At 39.0% G+C, this 22,156-nt stretch overlaps 1 protein-coding gene across 3 annotated transcripts in view; it reads left to right on the plus strand.

Annotated features, from left to right (window-relative positions):
- The window catches only part of DLC1 (DLC1 Rho GTPase activating protein), a 334,862-nt gene that overhangs the window by 16,937 nt on the left and 295,769 nt on the right, over positions 1-22,156 (plus strand). For all 3 annotated transcript variants that reach the window (XM_087874937.1, XM_087874936.1, XM_034411399.3), the window contains exon 2: positions 6,931-8,028. In XM_087874937.1, the coding sequence (XP_087731063.1) occupies positions 7,042-8,028 (987 nt within the window). In that variant the 5' untranslated portion in view covers positions 6,931-7,041. The remainder of the gene's footprint in view (positions 1-6,930; positions 8,029-22,156) is intronic.

Genomic DNA, 22,156 nt, shown 5'->3' on the forward strand with positions numbered 1-22,156 from the left:
GTGAACGCAGGATAGAAATAAGACAGTCTTAAAAAAGAGATTAAAGGCTTCTGTGCAGCCAGACATTACATTGTAAAAATCACTTTGTCCTAGCATATATCCTTACTGAAACTCAGTCGAATGGACATAATTCTGCAATTCTTTCAAGGCTGCCTCTTTTTCTACTTTTAGGCATGTGATTTGTCAGGACAGTCTTGTGGTCTGGACTATGCAATTGGAGCTTCCCTTGGTAGAATGAAATGACCCAGAACAAATGCAGTAGTTAATCTTCTTTATTGCTGAAATCAATAAGCAGATCCATGCAAAGTGTTGACAGTTCCTATGGAGGGAGCGAAAAAGGAAAAATAGCAGTTCCTTGAACTTGTAAAATGTTACAGCCAATAAAGCTCTTTACTCTCATTACACTTATTTCATCAAAAGGTAGAGTTTTTTTTCCCCAGAACATAACAGCATGAAGGGCAGGTATAAGTATTCACACATATGCATAGACCTACAGGCATCATGAATAGAATAGAATAGAATAGAATAGAATAGAATAGAATAGAATAGAATAGAATAGAATAGAATTGAATTGAATTGAATTGAATTGAATTGAATTGAATTGAATTGAATTCTTTATTGGCCAAGTGTGATTGGACATACAAGGAATTTGTCTTTAGTGCATATGCTCTCAGTGTACATAAGAAAAATAAAATACTTTCATCGAGAATAAAAAGATACAACACTTAGTGATAGTCAAGGTTACTAATAAACTATCAAATCGTACTAGGAAACAAATAAAAACAATATGAATCGAAAGATACAAGCAACATTGTTATAGTAATAAGTGGGAAGAGATAGATACCAGTAAGGAAGAGAAGAATAATAGTATTACAGTCTTAGTAAATTATTTGATAGTGTTGTGGGAATTAGTTGTTAAGCAGAGTGATCGCATTCAGGAAAAAACTGTCCTTGTGTCTAGTTGTTCTGGTGTGCAGTGCCCTATAGCGTCATTTTGAGGGTAGAAGTTGAAACAATTTATGTCCAGGAAGTGAGGGGTCTGTAGATATTTTCACGGCCCTCTTTTTGACTCGTGCAGTATAGAGGTCCTCAATGGAATTTAAATTTAAATTTATTATTTAGAGATTATTTTGTTAGTTTTACACCATAGACAATGTGGATATTTGTAGAGTCTCTTTATGCTTATATCAAGGGGAAAGAAACATTCAGTGGCATTGGAAGATATCACATCCAATCTTAATTTTGCAGGAAATCATGGGTTACAGAAACATAGAGTTGTAGAGTTAGAAGTGACCGCAAGCGTCATATAGTCCAACCTTTTGCATAGGAAAAGTTATTAAGCCATCTTCAAGAGAAGGCTATCCAGATTCTTCTTTGAAACCTCCAGAGATGGAGAACCCACCTCTATAGATAGACTGTTCTACTGTTATATACATCATGCCATCAAAAGATTTCTCCCAATATTTAATCAAAATTTGTTCTGTAGGTTTGCAGCCCAGCACCAAGTCTTCCCCAATTAAAAAAAAGAGAGAAAATTATTTTAATGAACAGTTTAGAACAAAAGTAGTTAAATAGGGTCAAAATATCTGGAATTTTAAGAAGGAATAGAGTATGAAAGAAAAAAAAGTCAATATGAAGAAACTAGGCATAGATACCTTAAAACAGAGTGGGCAACTATGGCCCTTTTATGACTTGAGGACTTCAATTCCCAGAATTCCTGAGCTAACATGGCTCCAGTAGAGACCTGTATTTCATCACAAAGATTAAAGGAAACCACTAAAAGCAATGGAGCCACTATAATTTTTAAGACAATACATTTTAGCAATGGATTAATGGATGAAACTGATACTGTGGGTAGTGATCCTGAATGGATTAATGAACGAAATTGATCAGTGTGTACTGATCCTGAATATATACAACTGTACAGAATTCAAAATAATTTGAGCATCAGTGATCCAGATACTGTTATCAGATTAGGATTCAACTCTTGAAGACATTCTATTTTCTGTCAAAAAAACAACAACCCTATCTTGTTTTGCAGTGGCAATGAATACAACTCAAGAGCAAATAAGACATTACAATGGATGTATCTGCAAAAGGGACGCAGTGGCTAAGATGCTGAGCTTGTTGATCGAAAGGTCGGCAGTTCAATGGTTCAAATCCCTAGTGCCGCGTAATGGGGTGAGCTCCTGTTACTTGTCCCAGCTTATGCCAACCTAGCAGTTCGAAAGCACGTAAAAAAAATAAGTAGAAAAAAATAAGGACCACCTTTGGTGGGAAGGTAACAGCGTTCCATACACCTTTGGCATTTAGTCATGCCGGCCACATGACCACGGAGACGTCTTCGGACAGCGCTGGCTCTTCAGCTTTGAAACTGAGATGAGCACTGCCCCCTGGAGTCAGGAACGCCTAGCACATATGTGCGAGGGGAACCTTTACCTTTACCTTTTATCTGCAAAAACCAGCCAGTATCATGAACAGTTATACAAAGAAAAGCCCAGGGTGAGATCATTTGAAACTTTTAAAATATTTTCATTTGTGAAGAAGCTATACAAGGGCATTGAGGGAAGAACAAGGCTATTGTGAAAGGTATTCTTCAAAATACTAATGATGGGATACATTTTTTTAAAAAAAATAAGGTACTGCTAAAAGGGGGAAACTCTGTATGCTGCAAAGCAAGGGTCCCCAGTCTGTGGCATGCCAGAAACCAGGCCGCACAAAAAAACGAAGCCCAATCCAGGCAGTACACAAAACCACACCCACTCTGGTCCACGGGAAAACCTTTCTCCATGGAACCGGTGTCTGATACCCAAAAGATCGGGGGCCGCTGCTGTGAAATTAAAAGAGTACATTAATACCAATTGATATAACCAGTGGTGGGTTCCTCCCAGTTCGGCCCGGTTCGGCCGAGCCAGTAGCGGTCACTGAACCGGTTCTCTTTGTTCGGGAGCTGGGCCCTCCCGCCGCCCCCTGCATTATTCTTACCTTTTATTTGGCCCCACCCTCAATCTATTGCTGCCTCCCGAGTCCCAGCTGGTCGGCTAGAAGGAAAAAAACTGTTTAAACTCTTGCTGCGGGGCTTCAAAGGGCCGCCCTACAGCTGATCAGTGGTAAAAAGCAGTTTGGTGGTAGACCGGTGCCTCCAAAAACAAATGGGTAGACCGGTGCCTCCAAAAACAAATGAGTAGACCGGTGCCTCCAAAAACAAATGGGAAGACCGGTGCCTCCAAAAACAAATGAGTAGACCGGTGCCTCCAAAAACAAATGGGTAGACCGGTGCCTCCAAAAACAAATAAGTAGACTGGTACAGCTCTGCAAGCAGTTAAAAGCCTGGTAGACCAGTACCTCTGCTAAATCCTAAAGAATTGTCACATGACCATCAAGCCACACCCACAAAATTAGCCATGCCCACAGAACCGGTAGTAAAAAATTTTAGAACCCACCCCTGGATATAACGGTAGCCACTGCAGCATATAACAACCTGATCATTAAAGTGCTGAACAAAGTCAGACTTGCTTTTAGTAATTAGATGGAGAACCACAAGGAATCCCAAATCTTTAGTGTAGATGTGAAGTTAAAAATTCATCCCAAAAGAAGATTATATCAAGGATGAAAAAAAAATGTCATAGAGAAGGATATAGACAAGTCCATGTAATCAGCTCAATTTGAAAAAGATTTTGGCTATTTGAATCCCAAAAAAGTTTTTGCTTCTTAGTTTTTTACCCCCAAAGGCTACTATCTAAATTTCCAGTTGCATCTATGTAGCTTGGATGTCTTCAAACAAGAAGAAATGAACAGGAGTTACCCCCAAAAACATTCCATTTATTGTTAATTTTAAAAAAATCTTCCCAATATATTCTTGATCCTGCATTTCACAGCCTAATATCCATTTTCTGGTTTTTCTTCAGAAGGAAAGGGAGAATGATTTTATGGGAATTGGCTCAATGTGACTTTAAAAATCTGGATTGAGAAAGCTATAAAAGAGGAATTGGGAGAAAGAGCAGACAGGAAAAGGGGGGTCTCTCTTCTGTTGCAATCCTCCCTCTCCATGAAACTCCTGTTCATTTCTTCTTGTTTGAAGACATCCAAGCTACATAGATGCAACTGGAAATTTAGATAGTAGCCTATGCTAGTTCTTCTACATCAGGGATGTCAAACACAAGGCCCACAGGCTGGATCCAGCCTGCGATGTGGTTGGATCTGCCCCGTGAGGCTGTCCTGGAAAAAGTAAGGAAAATATAAGGGGCTGCCCCACGTTGCTTTGGCCCAGTCTCTTCAGTGCAAAGAGGAAATATGGTATTGTGGCTCCGTTACATGAGCCTGTGTCATCGGCAGGAGAGGACTCCGAGAGTGAAGGAGAGGAGTTGGCAAGGCCTCCCTCTCCAGGACCCTCCTCTCTGGCAATGCCTTCGGTGTCCGCCAAAGGGCAAGAGATAGGGCCGGGGCCAAGCACGTCCACGCAGCCACAGATGGACAGTGATGAGGGTAATGAGTCTTGGCTGGATCCACGCCAGCATCGCAGAGATAAGCGCAGAAGAAAAGGCGTGCCCGAGATTAGACTGAGTCACTGGACCACACCCCACAAGGTATAAAAGGGTGGCCAGTCAAACCTTGTGATGAACAAAGCTGAAAGCTTCCACGCCATTCTGCATTGCTGGACTTTTGCTATAGACTTTGCTGGATTATCTCTGGATTTGATTGACTCTGTAATTATTGAGCTGTTTCCTTTGATGAACCAGAAGCGGGGAGAAGTTATCTCTCCTCTTCATAAGTAATAAACTCTTGGCAGGCAGCCACTAGGTTGTTGCCAAGTTCCGTTATCATAAGGAAAAGGATTTTGCCGGCTGGTTTGGTCTTTAACTCTTGAACGTCTGTTGGTGTGTGTGCGTGTGGGACTGGGACAGAACATATGGCAGCAGTTTGGGGAGTGGTGTCAAGCTGGCCACGCCCAACCAGTCAGCCATAGCCAACCAGTTGGCCATGCCCACCCAGCCCCCTGAGGTCAACCACAGCCCTGATGTGACCCTCAATGAAATTGAGTTTGATACCCCTGTTCTACATGAAAAGACAGATTTTGTATGAAGCAGCTGGATTGTTTGCTTATTTCCTCAGCAGAAACAATAGTTTTATACAAGGATGTCATATATCTAAGAGATGCTTTGTAGCAGCTCCATCTTCATTTAGTAAAGGTCTCATGTTCTGGTCAACAGAATTCAATTAACTCACATATCCATTGACTGAATGATTATGTGCGATCAAGTCATTTTTGACTGATAGTAACTACATAGATAGATTTTCTCCATGACGATATATTGTTAATATGTTCTTTCAAGCCTCCCAAAGATGCACTGATTGCCACTTCAACAGAGTCCATGCACCTTCCTCCTGGTCACCCACTTCTTCACCTTCCTTCCAACTTTCCTGGTATTAGAGCCTTTCCCCATAGAGCTGGGTCTTTGCATAATGTATCCAAAGTAGGGCCTGGTCATTTGGGCTTCCAGTGCAAACTCTGTTTGTTTCATGACCCATTAGTTTGTTTCAGTGGTGGAATCTTCCGCGGGTCGCGACCAGTTTGCTGCCACGCATGCGCAGTGCACATCACACTCATGCTGCACACATGTGCATACACAGTGCACGCCAGATTCATGCTGTGCGCACATGGGCAGTGCAACCAAATGCATGTTTCAAGCACATGTGCAGTGCACACCAAATGCGCATTTCATGCAGAAAAATGAGGTTGAAGGTAAGTAGAACAGCGGGGGGGAACAGCTGTGCCGTGCGATTTAGATTAGCTAGAAAGCAAGATTTCCTGCTTTCTAGCTAATATAAATTGTGCGGCACAGCTGATCATTGGAAATACCGTTTGGGACCAACAGGTAGCTTTTTTTTCACTACCAGTTCACCAAACCGGTAGATTTTATCACTACCGGTTTGCCCGAACTGGTGCAAACCGGTAGGATTTCACCACTGGTTTGTTTTCTTAGCTGTTCAGGATATTCTCAGGAGTCTTCTCCAACAATGTGCTTCCTATCCTGATTTTTCAAAGTCCAATTTTTGCTTCCATAGACTGTCACAGGGAACACCATGATAATCCACATATCACATATCCATTAAAATAAGAGGAAAATCAGAGTTAACCAAACCCTACCTATATTCAGGTTTCTTCAAATAAAAAAAAAAATCTTGTGTTTGAAAGAGAAGGACTGAAGCTTGAGATTGATAGAAACATATCATAGAATAGTTCCTTTATCAAGAATAAAAATGCAACTTTGGAGAAATAGGCTGAAAGTAGCATAATGAAATTGTACAGAAACAGAAACAAAATTATTTACTTAGGAAATAAAAATCAAATGCACAGGTTTAGGATAGGAGTGTAGGCATTCTACCTACTTTAAATAACAACCCACTTAGCAAAATGTCTCTAATTGTTAGCATCCTAATCAAATCTAATTTTCTTCAAAGGTTTTAGGTAGGTTTTTTATTCCATTTACTTGGGTATAGCTTTACTAGTGTAATAAATATGACCATTTAAAACATAAGAGTCATTAAAACCCAGCTTTTTGACAATAATGCTAGGCTTGGCTATTTTGAAATGTTGACTAGTATCATGAACTCACAAGATTTGATAGCTTTTAAACCCATGGAAAATGGTTGTCTTATGATTGAATCAATGAAAAAGGGTCATTGTCAAAATTTGGCTTAAGGAACCTGTTATGTTCTCATAGAGTTGTTTATAACATTCTGTTTACTTCATTGAGGGAGGATTCAGCAAAGAGGATATGCTTGATTATATCTATTTAACTACTTAATAGTTTGCAAACGATTAAAACTGTTCTACAAAACCATTTCTTCCTAAAAGTTTAAGGAATATGTGAATGCTTTCATTGCTTCTTACACTGGAATTCCGTCTTTTTTTAAAAAAAAATACAGATATGCAAGAGCAAGAGCCATTTCATTGGATGGAAAAGTTTATAGAATCCATAATGTTTCCTCCAGCGTATATTATGTCACACTTCGGAACCAATTGTTAAATGCTATGACATGTCTCTAGCAATCAGAAAAAGGAGCTGGGAAGAACATGTGACCCAATGGATGAGCTTGCATTTTGGATCTCTTGATTCTAATATATTATGCAGACATGGCTTAGTAGTTGACAACTTGCAAGCCGGAATGGAAAAGAAGGAACTTCGGTGTGAAAATCTGAAAGAAAAAAGTGCTTCCTTGCCAGATTGCTGTCATGTTGGAGAGTTGGTCGTCTTCCCCTCGAAGCTTTTCAGCAACGTTTCCAAAGAATTGGATGAAAATGAAAATCATCAAGAAGAAGGAGACTTTCTCTCATTGGAAGCTAGTGTGGAAACTTTAGTCAATGTTTCTGTTGGAAGCGATGATGGCAATGGTGGCAGCAAGAACACGGACCTCCCTTTGGAGACCATCAACTGCCAGTTTATGCCTGTTGAAGATAAATTGTTAGCTGAAAAGAAGAGCTTAGAGGAACCTTCAGTGAAGATCATCTCAAGAGCAGAAGCAAAGAAACAATGCGATCATACTGCTGAACCAACTGAAAAAATGAGCACTTCTCATGAGGGAGCAATGAAAAACAATAGCAGAGAAGAAGTTCTCATACTTGGATACAACAACTCTCATGAAAGTAAAGATGTCTCAAAAGAAAAAAATTGGGAACCTGCTGTGGAAAAAAGTATATTGGAGGAGCAGATAGTTTGTGGAGCTACCGCCCTACAATATGAAAAATCAGATGAGAAGAATGACTGTACTTTATTCCATGATGAAGATACGCTTTCTCAGCATCGGGGCAATGATGCGATTATAAGAGATTCCAATCATTCTCTTGCACACTTACCTGGTTCTCACATCTGGTCAGAGGATAATAATGTGGATGTGCGTAATGTTACAAATGCTGAGGATGAGTGCATTCTGAATGCACCCTTGGTCTCGGAAGTATCTGATTTAAAGAGTAAAACAGTCACATGCCAACCTACAGACTGTCAAGTTGTCCTGCGCAAAAAAAAGGTAAGTTCATGTTTCCAGACTTACACAGAAAGATTAGATAGATAGATAGATAGATAGATAGATAGATAGATAGATAGATAGATAGATGAATGGATGGATACATACATACATAGATGATAGATGGAAGATAGATAGATAGATAGATAGATAGATAGATAGATAGATAGATAGATAGATAGACAGACAGACAGATAGATGATTGATGGAAGATAGATTGGTAGGTAGGTAGGTAGGTGGATGGATGGATGATAGAAGAATGGATGGATGATAGATGGATGGATGGAAGATAGATAGATAGATAGATAGATAGATAGATAGATAGATAGATAGATGATAGATGGAAGATAGATAGATAGATAGATAGATAGATAGATAGATAGATAGATAGATAGATAGATAGGGATGGATGGATGGATGGAGGATGGAAGGTAGGTAGGTAGGTAGGTAGGTAGGTAGGTAGGTAGGTAGGTAGATAGATAGATAGATAGATAGATAGATAGATAGATAGATAGATAGATAGATAGATAGATGATGGATGGATGGATAGATGATAGATGATAGATGGCTGGCTGGCTGGCTGGCTGGATGATGGATGGATGGATGATGGATGGATGGATGGATGGATGGATGGATGGATGGATGGATGATGGATGGATGGATGGATGATGGATGGATGGATGGATGGATGGATGGATGGATGGATGATGGATGGATGGATGGATGATGGATGGATGGATGCATGCATGCATGCATGGATGCATGACAGATAGATAGATAGATAGATAGATAGATAGATAGATAGATAGATCATCAAAAAGATATTATTTATTGTTTTTTCTTGGACTAGGCAGAAAGATTTGGTGATATAGTTCAGTAAAACAATCAGTCCAATCCAGAATGAAATTCAGACTTCATGAGCATGCTTAAAATAACTTGTTTAATTGGAAATAAAGCTAAAAAAATGGAATAAGATACTGTATGTAGATCCATTAGGAAAGGGAAAAATTAAAATTCTACTATCAGGTTCAATCTCAGTATTCTTAAGTGACAGCCACAATTCAGAATTGATTTTACAGTTGGAATAAGCTGAGCTGCTGCTGCAAGAGTCTTCATTGTCATCATAATTGTCAGTTAGCCATGTATCCACTCAAGTGGCATGCCAACAAACTTAACCAGCTTGTTATTCAGTGTTTCAAATATTTTTCTGAAGTTAAAAATCTAGTTATTGAATTGTTTTCAAGGTACTTACTGGGTCTACAGCATATTGGGATCAAGAATTATGGCCCCTTTATGACGTGTGGACTTCAACTCCCAGAATTGAAGTCCACACACCAAAAAGGGACCATAGTTCCCCACCTCTGGTCTATGTGTTCTTCAGATAAAGTTCCTTCAGTACCCTAAAATGTTCTCATCTATTCCTAGAAATGTAATGTTTTAGGAATAAAAGATCAGGGGAAGGTCAAAACTGAGAAGCTGGTAGACAGAGCACTGTGATGTCATAATGCAAACTCCACCCCCTCCACCACATAGTAAAAGTGTAATCTTTTACTAGGAGAATCATTTTCATTTCACTTTAATTAGTATATAAAATGTGTTCATATGAGAAAAATCTAAAAATCTATGGAAAGCATAATTAAGGCTATTATTTTTAATGGGGGAAGAGGTCAACAGGATAAGGGACCTAATGGAAAAAAAATTTTCACTCAGCTGATTTAATTCAAATTTATGTTTTGTTGTACCCTTGTTAAATTTATTTAGATTACTATGCAATTTCTACTTGGAATTTACCCGCAAACAGTCATAAATATTATTTTTGTCCCTTTGGAAGCCGTGGAATGCTATCCCACAGACTTTGGCCATGTTTGGATAGAAGAATGATGAATTCCAAACAATCTGAAAAGTATTTAAAACAAATGCCGAACAAAACACAGTTAGGGATGATCTTTATGACCATTACACCACCACATTTATGCAAATTTGAATTTTGACACATTTTTGTGACAGCAGACGGTGATAAATTTTACAGACTGCTAGTTTTGTCTAGACTGTGGACCCAAAAAATCATACTACTGCAGTTATGCCCCAAGACAGGAGATATTTGAGTTTCAGCTGCCTAAAATGGTAATAAATGCAGCTTTATATATGACTATAGAAGCATATGCCAGGATTTCGTTAATTTGGATTATGGTTTTAAAATGTAGACGAATCGTTCAAAAATCTACTGTAGTTTCTCTGATTATTTCCTGTTGAATGCGTATGTGTGTGTGGGCATGTATATATTTAATCATATATTATTTTTAAGGATCCATGTAATCCTGTAGTATCCATATGTGTAGTTATGTTAAATGGAAAGAAGGCATTTTTAGGAGCAAATTCACACAGCTTTTGGGGTGTCCTACCTTGGCAACTTTAAGACTTGTGGACTTCAACTCCAAGAATTCCCTATCCAGCATAGCTAGCTAGGGAATTCTGGGAACTGAAGTTCACAGGTCTTTAAAATTGCCAGAGTTGGACACACCATGTATAAATAATTATTTCTCAGTTCTTTCAGAAAACAAAGTTCCCTAATGAAGTTATATCTCTATGTCACTAAGACCATCTTTTCTTAATTTCCTACCTGTTCCAAATACATATTTTATTATTTTATTATTTATTATTATTAGTCATATTTCTATGCCGCCCACTCTCCGAGGACTCTGGGCGGCTTACACCAAAGACAGTATACTAAATAGCATATTGCACCCTAACAATCTGGGTCCCCATTTTACCCACCTCGGAAGGATGGAAGGCTGAGTCAACCTTGAGCTGGTGAGATTTGATCCGCTGATCTGCTGAACTAGCAGTCAGCTGAAGTAGCTGCAGTACTGCACTCTAACCACTGCGCCACCTCGGCTCAGACACTATAGTTATTCCCTATTCTAATCTCCTCCTCCTGCCTCAATCTTTCAAGATACCTTTAGAGCAGCATTTCTTGGCAACTTTAAGGTAGAATTTCCAGCCAGCACCTAGGCTGAAGTCCACTTATCTTAAAAGTTGCCAAGGTTGAAAAACGCTGATTTATAGGATAGGAGAGTACGTCATTTCACCGTGACCAATGTTTTGTTCTATGTAGCAGGAGTCTCCAACCTTGGCAACTTTAAGACTTGTGGACTTCAACTCCAAGAATTCCTCAGCCAGCTGTCCACAAGTCCACAAGAAGTCCACAAGTGTTAAAGTTGCCAAGGTTGGAGACACCTGCTATGTAGGATTGTGGGGGACAGGAGTCACTTTTTAACATGACATTAAAACGGCAGCCTCCATTTTAAAGAATGATAACTTGAAAAAAAAACATATTTTTTTCAAACATGGCAGAGGCTGTAAGTATTCTCAACGTTTCTTCTAACTCATAGTAGATTTTGTTATCGCTCAAGACTTCCTTTAAATCATAGTTGACTTTCATTATCACAATGATTTCCAGTGCAGGGATTTTTCCTATTTTACCACAAGGATTTCCCAAGTACATTTTTTTTTCTCTTGGGAATTTTTTTTCCTCAAAATTTTCTCTTGGGAAGTTTTCAGCAATCAGAAATTTCCAATTAATCAGCAGCTAATGGAAAGGAAGAGGGTGGGTTTTTTTTGTCTGTCTCCAGAGCTTTAGAATACAGTAGCCCCTACTGATGTGAACAGATATTATTTTAAAGGTAAAAGTAAAAAATAATGGCCCAATTCCTACATTTGGGGGTCATGCCATTTTCCCCCTTACTGGAGTTATTGGCTATGTTCATATCACAAAGCTTTCCCATGGACATTTCACAGAAAGAATTTCACAGCCGTTATGAAAGGTTTTTTTTTTTTAATATAACCATTTTTTACCATTTTTCACTATTTTAGAAAATATAAACAATAATATAACTACATTTTTTTTAAAAATTATAGTTTCAGAATACAGGTAATCCTTGACTTACCACAGTTCATTTAGTGACCGTTCAAAGTTACAATGACAACTGGAAAAAGTGATTTATGAACTTTTTCACACCTATAACCACTGCAACATCTCCATGATCATGTGATCAAAAGTCAGAAGCTTGGCAACAGGTTCATATTTATGACAGTTGCAGTGTCCTCAGGTTACATGATCTCCTTTTGCGACTTTCTGACAAGCAAAGTCAAGGGGGAAGCTAGATTCACTTAACAACCAGGTGACTAATTTAAAAACTTCAGGGATTCACTTAACAACTGTGGAAAGAAAAGTTCATAAAATGGGACAAAATTCACTGAAATGTTTCACTTAGCAACCGAAATTTTGGGCTCAATTGTAGTCATAAATCAAGGATTGTAACCCAGCCATATTAAAAGTATCTCTGAGGCTACACACTGCAATCAGGGGTGAAATCCAGCAGGTTCTGACAGGTTCTGGAGAACCGGTAGCGGAAATTTTGAGCAGTTTGGAGAACTGGCAAATACCACTGGCCCCAGAGTGGGGTGGGAATGGAGATTTTGCAATATCCTTCCCCTAGGAGTGGGGAGGGAATGGGGATTTTGCAGTATCCTTCCTCTGGAGTGGGGAGGGAATGGGGATTTTGCAGTATCCTTCCCCTGCCAAGCCCATCAAGCCACCCCCACAGAACCGGTAGTAAAAAAATTTGGATTTCACCACTGGGTTACTGCTTATCTCCCTGACTCTTGATGGTGAATGTCTAATTATGAAATAGACCTTAGGTTGTTTGTTGATGAGATGAGCTTTTTTTTAAAAAAAAAATGATGCAATCTGCTTTTCTGCATTATTTTCTTCATGGTTCGTTTGATGTTGCATTCCTCATGGGACTCATTCTTTTCTTTTCCTACAAAAATATACCTTGAGGAGAAAAAAAAATGGAATAGTCACACAGTATGGTAATGATTGGAAGAGTTCATCTAACAGGAACTAATTGGGACTACACATTTTTAATGCTTCCAAACTTTTTTTTTTGAAAATTCTTGTTCTTGTGTCTTAACTGTCAACACCTAGAACTACAGCAGTGGGAAAGGGAGTGGGCCAGCGATCCAAAATTTAAGAATAGGCCATTCCCAGATTGTGTCATCTTCGATGTGGCGTGTTCATTTCCAGAACTCCCAGTCAAACTTCCTCCCTGCTATTTCATGTCTGTTGTCAGATTCTGCAAATATTTTACAACGTCAAGTGGGAAACAAAAAGGCAAGCGTGAAGAAAAAAGTTCAACAAATAAAGCTGAATTAATATTTGCCTGGGGTGATTTTTTTTTTTCTTTCTGGATTCTCACAGGATTTTTTTTTTTTCATTGACATTCCAGCCTGGCTCAATTCTCTGGTCAGGAAAGCAAAAGAAAATTTAGGTGAATTGTACAACTGGAAAAAAACAACAACCCTAAGATACAGGAATTTATTTTCATCTCATCAGTCTTTCCTGTCCAAATTTTCTTGGCATGGGCTCATCTCAAGACATTCTACACTCCTACTTCCTAAGCGGCTCTAGATATTCATATCGTATTGCAGCTATGATCTGGAGATGTAGGAATTCACATGAAGTATAGTACTAACTTGAGGTGTGCTTTATGTTGAAGTTAGAATCGGCCCACATTTCTAGAATGCCATTTGTTGTGGTATCATTCTTACCTCCTCACATTTCCTGTCTTAAGCCTCATCTTACCTCTGCCAGTGCTTAAATAGGACTTTCCTACATTATGTTCTTTTTTTAAAAAACATCTGCTATTAAATTTTCATAATTAAATTAGAATCTCCTCATGTCTGCCCTGTGGACCATGGCCTTCTTCAAATCTTAACTATCAGGGCTCCTATCTCTCCTCCTTCCTGTTTTGCTTTGACTTAAATCAATCTATCTTAGAAATGTGAAGGGACATAGGACATAAACATTAAAAGGAACTGCTATTCACTAGACCAAAATACTCTAGCTGAAACTTTGAAGAACCACAGCTGTGGTGGTTATAGGTTCAGCAAGACTATATGTTAGCAAAAGGAGCAGCTGTGCCATAGAATGAAAGCAACCCAATTCACTTCTCCTCATAAAGCAGGGATCTCCAACCTTGGCAACTTTAAGCCTGGCGGACTTCAACTCCCAGAATTCCCCAGCCAGTTCCCAGAAGTCCACCAGGCTTAAAATTGCCAAGGTTGGAGGCCCCTGTCATAAAGGACCTCTGAAGTTTATCTAGGACACCAAGTTGTAGAAGACTTCTAGGTATTTGGTCTTAAATCAGCCTTCCACAGCATAATTGGTTTAGGTTTTGGAAGGCTTACCCAAACACCATCTTATTAAGACATTATTAATTAAGACTTATTAACAGTCTGTAGAGATTATCAATCATCCAGGTCATGGTTGTCCCAAAAGTGCTTTTTCAGGAGGCAACTGGACTTTGCTGATTTTTCTTTGAAGACATTTTGCTTCTCATCCAAGAAGCTTCTTCAGCTTTGACAGGGAATGTGGGGAATGGAAGGATTTATACTCCTTGCAGACAGCTGGTCATTTGCATCCTTTTAGAGGGTTGTTGAAGCACTTGGATGTTTATCTGTGTCCTCAGGGTCACCTGAGTAGTGCTCCTGGTCCCTGTAGTCTGCCATTTTTTCTCTGGAAATCCATTCCTACTCCAACGCCATTCAAAGGGTGTGCATCCCAAATTGTATAGCTAAAGGTCTGTAGAGATTCTCAGTCATCCAGGTCACGGTTGTCCCAAAGGTGCTTTTTTCAGGAGGCAGCTGATCTTTCTTGGGTTTTTTTGAAGATGTTTCACTTCTCATCCAAGAAGCTTATTCAGCTCTGACAGGTGGGGAATGGAACGCTACAGACTTTGAGCTATACAATTTGGGATGAACATCCTTTGAATGGTGTGGGAGTAGGAATGGATTTCTGGAGAAAAAATTGAAGACTACAGGAACCAGGAACACCACTCAGGTGACCGTGAGGACACAGACAAACCTCCAAGTGCTTCAACGACCCTCTAAAAGGATGCAAATGACCAGCTGTCTGCAAGGAGTATAAATCCTTCCATTCCCCACCATCCAGTCAGAGCTGAAGAAGCTTCTTGGATGAGAAGTGAAACATCTTCGAAGAAAAAACAAAGTCCAGTTTCCTCTTGAAAAAGCAACTTTGGGACTTATTAACAGGTTATCTGGTAAAATCAACAACAATCAAGAATGATTGATTACTCATTTTCTGCAGTTGCTTTGGATAAATTGCATACAGATGATCCTCGGATTATGGGTAATACCAGGAGCATTCAAGTGGTTAAGTCAGAATAGATGGGAGTCCCATGCAAGTAAGCTGGTGGGAGAGCTCTGGGTGGGAGTGGGCAGGAGGAGCAGGCACTATGGAGCACAGGAAGGCAAAAAATTATTTCTAACTCCCAGCTAGCTTCCCCATTTTCTTTGCTTGTGGAAAGCTGGGGGGTATTTTGAAAATCATGGCCACTTTACAATGGAACTTCAGAAACCAGTCCTAAATCTCCCTTGTTCAGCGCCATAATAACTTTGAATGTTTGCCGAATGAGTGGTCACAACCTAAGGCCTACCTGTATAACATATAGCAATAGCACTTCAATTTATATACCGCTTTACATTGCTTTACAGCCCTCTCTAAGTGGTTTACAGAGTCAGCATCTTGCGCCCAATGGTTGAAGTTGGCTTAAGAAACAGAAGGGAACATCATGGAACAGAACCCAGATTAAGTTGCAATGTGGAATTGCCTTACTCTTACTAGTATCATTGGAAACTTCAGTTAATTGTGAATAGCAGTGATTGTGAATATAGTGCAGGTAGAATATAGACTAAATTATTTAGTGGGTACCTAATGAGTCAAGGTTGACTCAACCTTCCATCCTTCTGAGGTGGGTAAAATGAGGACTCAAATTGTTGGGGGCAATATGCTGGCTCTGTAAACTGCTTAGAGAAGGCTGTAAAGCCTTCTGGGTTCTCATTTTACCCACCTCGGAAGGATGGAAGGCTGAGTCAACCTTATAAGTACAATTTGACTAGCATGCTCTGATAATGGAGCAAACAAATGAAAAGAATAAAACCAATAACTACAAATTTACTTTCCGATAACATCAGGAAAAATTCGACAATTCTTCAGTGAAATTGCTACTTACAAATGGGAATTATTAGACTCTTCGGTCCGCAATTCAACCCATATTTTCCTGAGTATAAATGTCACTTTTATGTGATTTTTATCAAGTTTCATTGCTACCTAACTGCATTTATATCCATTTTTTTCATGCACATGGTGGACATTGCTCCTTTCCAGTTCTATCAATAATATTAGCATGGGATGTTCCTTAACAGGACATTATGGTGGGTGGTTAAACATTAAATATAAAAACAATTTAAAGAAAACAGTTAAAAATACTGAGTTTACTTTAGAAAGGAATATATGAATTCCCTTAGCAAAACATGAAGTGGGCTGTACAGTACAGCATCTTATATTTTACTCATTCTTTAAATTTTAATTAATTTCAGTCAATCTATGACTTTTAGTTCACCTACAAGTGTACCTTTGGGAGTCCTGAAAGAACAGATTAGGGATAAATCGTCATGAGGGAAAAAAATCTTTCTATGTGGTTGCTAGGAGTTGAAAATGATTTGATGGCATACAACCAATCACAACTTTTTAAATAATTTTTTCTAGTTTTATAATAATTTTATAAATTTTATAAATTTAACTGTTTCATTACTGCTTTTACTGGTTCTTGGTGTAGACCAGAGGTCTTCAAACTTGGCAGGTTTAAGACTTGTGGACTTCAATTCCCAGAATTCCCCAGCCAGCATAGCTGGCTGGGGAATTCTGGGAGTTGAAAGTCCACAAGTCTTAAAGCTGCCAAGTTTGAAGGTCTCTGGTGTAGACTATTTTTCTGTTATAATTAGTCAGTTCCACACTGTTGTTGTTGTTGTTGTTGTTGTTGTTACTTCATGCTGGGCAAGGACTAAAATAAAGATGTTGTGCTATAAAATATAATTTAATTCATTAATTCAGTTAAGCAGGGCTGCTGCTGGTAAAATACAGGTACAACATCTGAGGGAAGCCTGATTTTAAGATCCAACATTATTCTCTGGTGAGATCTATTTTGAGTCACAGCTCTGACATTTACAAGTTTCCTCTCTCTCTCTCTCTCTCTCTCTCTCTCTCTCTCTCTCTCTCTCTCTCTCTCTCTCTCTCTCTCTCTCTCTCTCTCTCTCTCTCTTCTGGCTTTTAACCCTTTCCTTTCCTTTCCTTCCCTTCCCTTCCCTTCCCTTCCCTTCCCTTCCCTTCCTTTCCCTTCCCTTCCCTTCCCTTCCCTCTTCTCCTTCCCTCTCCTTTCCCCTCCTCACTTCTTCTCTCCTCCTCCCTTCCCTCCCCTTTCCATTTGTTCATCTATTTATTTATTTACTTACATCCTTATTTATTCCCACATCCTAATGCCTTTCCTTTCATCCTCTCCTCGGTGATGCCTCCCTTCTTGGCTAATCTTCCTCAGCCTTCTCTGTATATATTTATTTCCTGCCCTTTCCTTCTTCCTGTCCCCTTTTGCTATGTCAAAAAGATTCCTTCCCAACAAACGCAAATAATGATGCTTTGTGGATGACACTATTAATTACATTGGGCATAAGGGATCCGGAATACTAATTTAAGGCAGTACTGTAATTAACACTTCAGAAAATTCTACACATTATAGCAATAGCACTTAGACTTATATATTGCTTCACAGTGCTTTACAGCCTTCTCTAAGCGGTTTACAGAGCCAGCATATTGCCCCCAACAATTTGGGTCCTCATTTTATCCATTTCAGAAGGATGGAAGGTTGAGTCAACCTTAACTCATTAGGTACCCACTAAATAATTTAGTCTATATTCTACCTGCACTGTATTCACAATCACTGCTATTCACAATTAACTGAAGTTCCCAATGATACTAGTAAGAGTAAGGCAATTCCACATTGCAACTTAATCTGTGTTCTGTTCCATGATGTTCCCTTCTGTTTCTTAAGCCAACTTCTGACATTCCAGATTGGGATGCAGCTGGTTGACAATGGGTTGGGCTGGTGCTCAGTGTAGAATATGGCTGATTTGTCATTCCTCCGATTCATGTTCTTCCCATTTGTGCTGAAGGCAAGACACACTAGCTGGTTTCTGTATAGACCAGTCTACCAATGCTGGCTTTCCTTTTAGAGATTATTCATATCTCACTTTGGCTTTGTTTTACTTTCCAGATGTTTACACACCTCCTTACCACATTGTCTCCTTTGACATTACAACAGAACCATTTCCCAGCCCCCTTAAGGTACTAACGATGCTCTGATGCTCCCATAATCAAATCAAAAGAGAATGACATGTGGTGTTTTCATTCTCAGCAAAGAAGAGCTGCTCATTCAATTTAGTAGAACTAAGATACAACATTTCTATGTTGCAACTTTCTTTTTTTTATGGAAAAGCGGGGAGAAGATTGCTTTGCAGAACTCTAACTGGAAAAGTAGAAAACCAAAGAGTATATATCTCAGGTGCTTTTTCAAAAGACAACTGAACTTTGTTTTCCATGAGAAGACATTTTGCTTCTCATCCAAGAAGCTTCTTCAGTTCTAAGGAAGCTTCTCGGATGAGAAGTGAAGCGTCTTCAAGGAAATACAAAGTCCAGTTGCCTTCTGAAAAAGCACTTTCAGAAGGACAGAATGAGATGAGAATGAGAATCTCCATGGACAAAGAGAGCATCCTTTGTCTAATCTGAGCAAAACTGAAAAGATGGTGGGAATGTAAAGGTTGAATGAAAGTTGAACTTGTAAAAGTGAGGGCAGTTCATTGATTTAATTGATCATCAGTGTATCAACAACAACACAGGACAAAACAGATGCCCAGGCAGTGATCACTGGAAGAAAGGGATATGCCAGGCTATTGATATGCAACCCCAGATCAATTGAATGTGAGGTTGCTAATAGATGAGTACATTTCTTTTGAGGATTAAGCACCAGAAATCAGAAAACTAAAGCTGGAAAACACATGTGGAAAGTACATTTCCAATGGGTTAGAAGGGGGAGGAAGAAAATGTCTATTTTTGCATCCCAAAAGTGGGTGGCTCATACTGGTAATGAGCCAAGCAAAAATCTTCCCAATGTCTGAATTTAACCTTATTGAGCTCAGCCTGTTCAAATATGTTTGATATTGCAGAAATTAGAACTGTGTTCATTTAAAACTGAATCCTAGCTAAGCAACAGCACTTGGCTGACCAAATGCAACAGTAAAAAGGTAAAGGTAAAGGTTCCCCTCGCACATATGTGCTAGTCGTTCCCGGATGAGCACTAGGGGGTAGTGTTCATCTCCGTTTCAAAGCCGAAGAGCCAGCACTGTCTGAAGACGTCTCCGTGGTCATGTGGCCGGCATGACTAAAAACCAAAGGGGCATGGAACGCTGTTACCTTCCCACCACAGGTGGTTCCTATTTTTCTACTTGCATTTTTTACGTGCTTTCGAACTGCTAGGTTGGCAGAATCTGGGACAAGTAACGGGAGCTCACCCCGTTATGTGGCACTAGGGATTCCAACCACTGAACTGCCGACCTTTCAATCAACAAGCTCAGCATCTTAGCCACTGAGCCACCGCATCCCACAATGCAACAGTAGGATGCACCATATCAGTGTAACACAGAATACTACTCTAACTCTTACTCTTCAAACTCTTTTTATTAGTTGTGAAGCATATGATATATTTCAGGATCCAAATTTTACAGAACCCAGTTCTGTAAAGAGAACCCAGTTCTGTTCAGAACCCAAGACATGCTTCCAAAATCAGGTTTCTTTGTAGGCTCAGAAAATTGCTTTTTATTACCATTTTGTAGCCTTCACATAGATCAGAGGAGAAAACATTCTGTAATACAGGAAGATAAAAGTCTTTAAATTCTCATTGCAAATGTTGAATTGTGATTGTAATAAACTTTACAATGCCCGATTAAAGATGAAGCATCTAACAATAAACACAGAATTTTAGCTTTAGTTTTTCTCACTTCCACATCTGGAGTTCAAAAATCTGGATAACTATGGAGTGGGCATTTGCTATACGTTATTGACCAAAAAAAAAATCTATTGTCATAAGTTGAAGTTCAAAATACTGAATTATGGTAATTCTATATTCACATACAAAATAGAATTGACCTTGATATCAATTTGTTGTGTGCTGTTAATGCTAAAAATACTATAATATTCCAAGGAGTCTTTGAACAAACTCAGTGGCATGCATTGTTAGTTTTTAGTTCTTAAAGTACAAGGGAAAATAATTTGTGCTGGGAACAACGATTGACTTTATTTGGCTGGAATAAAATCAAGACTCTGAAGGTGAAAGGACAACTGATTTTGGCTCATTCAGTCATTTCCTGTGAAAGTTAAAAATAAGTTTTGCTGGGGGGAAATATGGCTTTTGTCCTTTAAGAAAAATGCTTTACAATATTGTAAGAGCAACTACACGCAGTAGAAATTTCTTTGTCATATGTATAGATTTTCCCATGTTTCCATCTTAATAATGCAACTAAACTTGGAAAAGATTTTTCAGATATAAGCTTTCCATAGTATGCTAGAATTGTGATTTTTGCATCGACTTGTGATTTCCAAGGGGGACGTACCAACAGTTTTGTAAGTCATCTCATATTGTGAAAGAAAAAACTGCTGGGAACTTAATTCAGAACTATTAGGAGCAATACGCAAAAGGAAATTAGCATTTTTTTCCAGTTATCACTGAAGTATTTACTTACAGTCACCACAAAGCTTCCTTTCGGGAAAAAAAATTACTTTAGCCAATGCTTTAAGGCCAATAAACTTCATTACATTTTACTGCTGCTTAGTGTTCCTGCATCCAGGAAAAAAGGAGAAAAAGCTGAAATCTGATCATGGAGGCAGAATTTATTTTTTAGAAACACAATCTGTATACAGTGTATGTAATCACACCTGTCCCATTTGTTATAGTTCACACCAGACAACAGAAACCCAACTGGGATTAAACTGACAATTAAATATAAATTCCATGGAGCTAAGCATTTATGACAGTGAAAGATAAATGTTCCTTGCATCGTATATCATGTGATTGTGTTTTCATAAATTTCTTATAAAAGATAAGGAATTCAAGCAAGGTTCAGTAGGAATATTCAGCACAACCTGATTAAGCCACAACAATCCAGATAATTTTGACATGGCAGAAAAGGTTTCTGATCTTACATGACAGGAATTTTGCAGCCTAGACTTGAAAACCCACATAATATCTCATTTATGTTCTTGAATAAGAGAACTGGAACAGAACTGACAGCATGAATATGTTCAAAAGAAAATAGAAATGCCTTAGCTCAGTAGCTGAAATCAGCCTATCCTCAAATAATTTATCCATCTATGGTAGAATATACATATCCTACCATAATAATACCTTAAGAGATAATGGAAATAGTAGAGAGTTAGCCTTTACAGGAAAAGAGTCGCGGTGACTCAGTGGCTAAGATGCTGAGCTTGTCAATCAAAAGGTCAGTGGTTCGAATCCCTAGTGCTGCGTAACGGGGCGAGCTCCCATTACTTGTCCCAGCTTCTGCCAACCTAGCAGTTCGAAAGCACCTAAAAAATGCAAGTAGAAAAATAGAGATCACCTTTGGTGGGAAGGTGACAGCGTTCCATGCGCCTTTGGCGTTTAGTCATGCCGGCCACCTGACCACAGAGACGTCTTCGGACATTGCTGGCTCTTCGGCTTTGAAACAGAGATGAGGACCGCCCCCTAGAGTCGGGAACAACTAGCACATATGTGCGAGGAGAACCTTTACCTTTACCTTTTAGCCTTTACAGAAAGAAGGAAGATCTGTTACCAAAAACACAAACAGATAAACAAGGCTTAAAAAGAGGTTTACAAAAACACCCATGGCAGGTAATCCCTTAATTCATATGAAGATAAAAAAGGAAGCAGGCAGGGGAAACACATTCAAACTTGCAAGCCATTCCAATAAAAGTAATTTTCGGCATAGACAACATGTTTCTTGATCTGATCTACCTTGTGAGTGCTGATAAGAAAGAACCTTCATTTTTCCTTAAGTTCTCTTCTTGGAGCCTCACTTCATCATCTTTGTACCAATGTATTCCACTGGATAATTATTATTTATACAACAGCATTCCATCTGCAATTTTTCAACTCACATCTTT

The sequence above is a fragment of the Pantherophis guttatus genome, chromosome 8 (genome assembly GCF_059756535.1).
Source record: "Pantherophis guttatus breed Tessera chromosome 8, ASM5975653v1, whole genome shotgun sequence".
In the NCBI taxonomy this organism is placed as follows: domain Eukaryota; kingdom Metazoa; phylum Chordata; class Lepidosauria; order Squamata; family Colubridae; genus Pantherophis; species Pantherophis guttatus.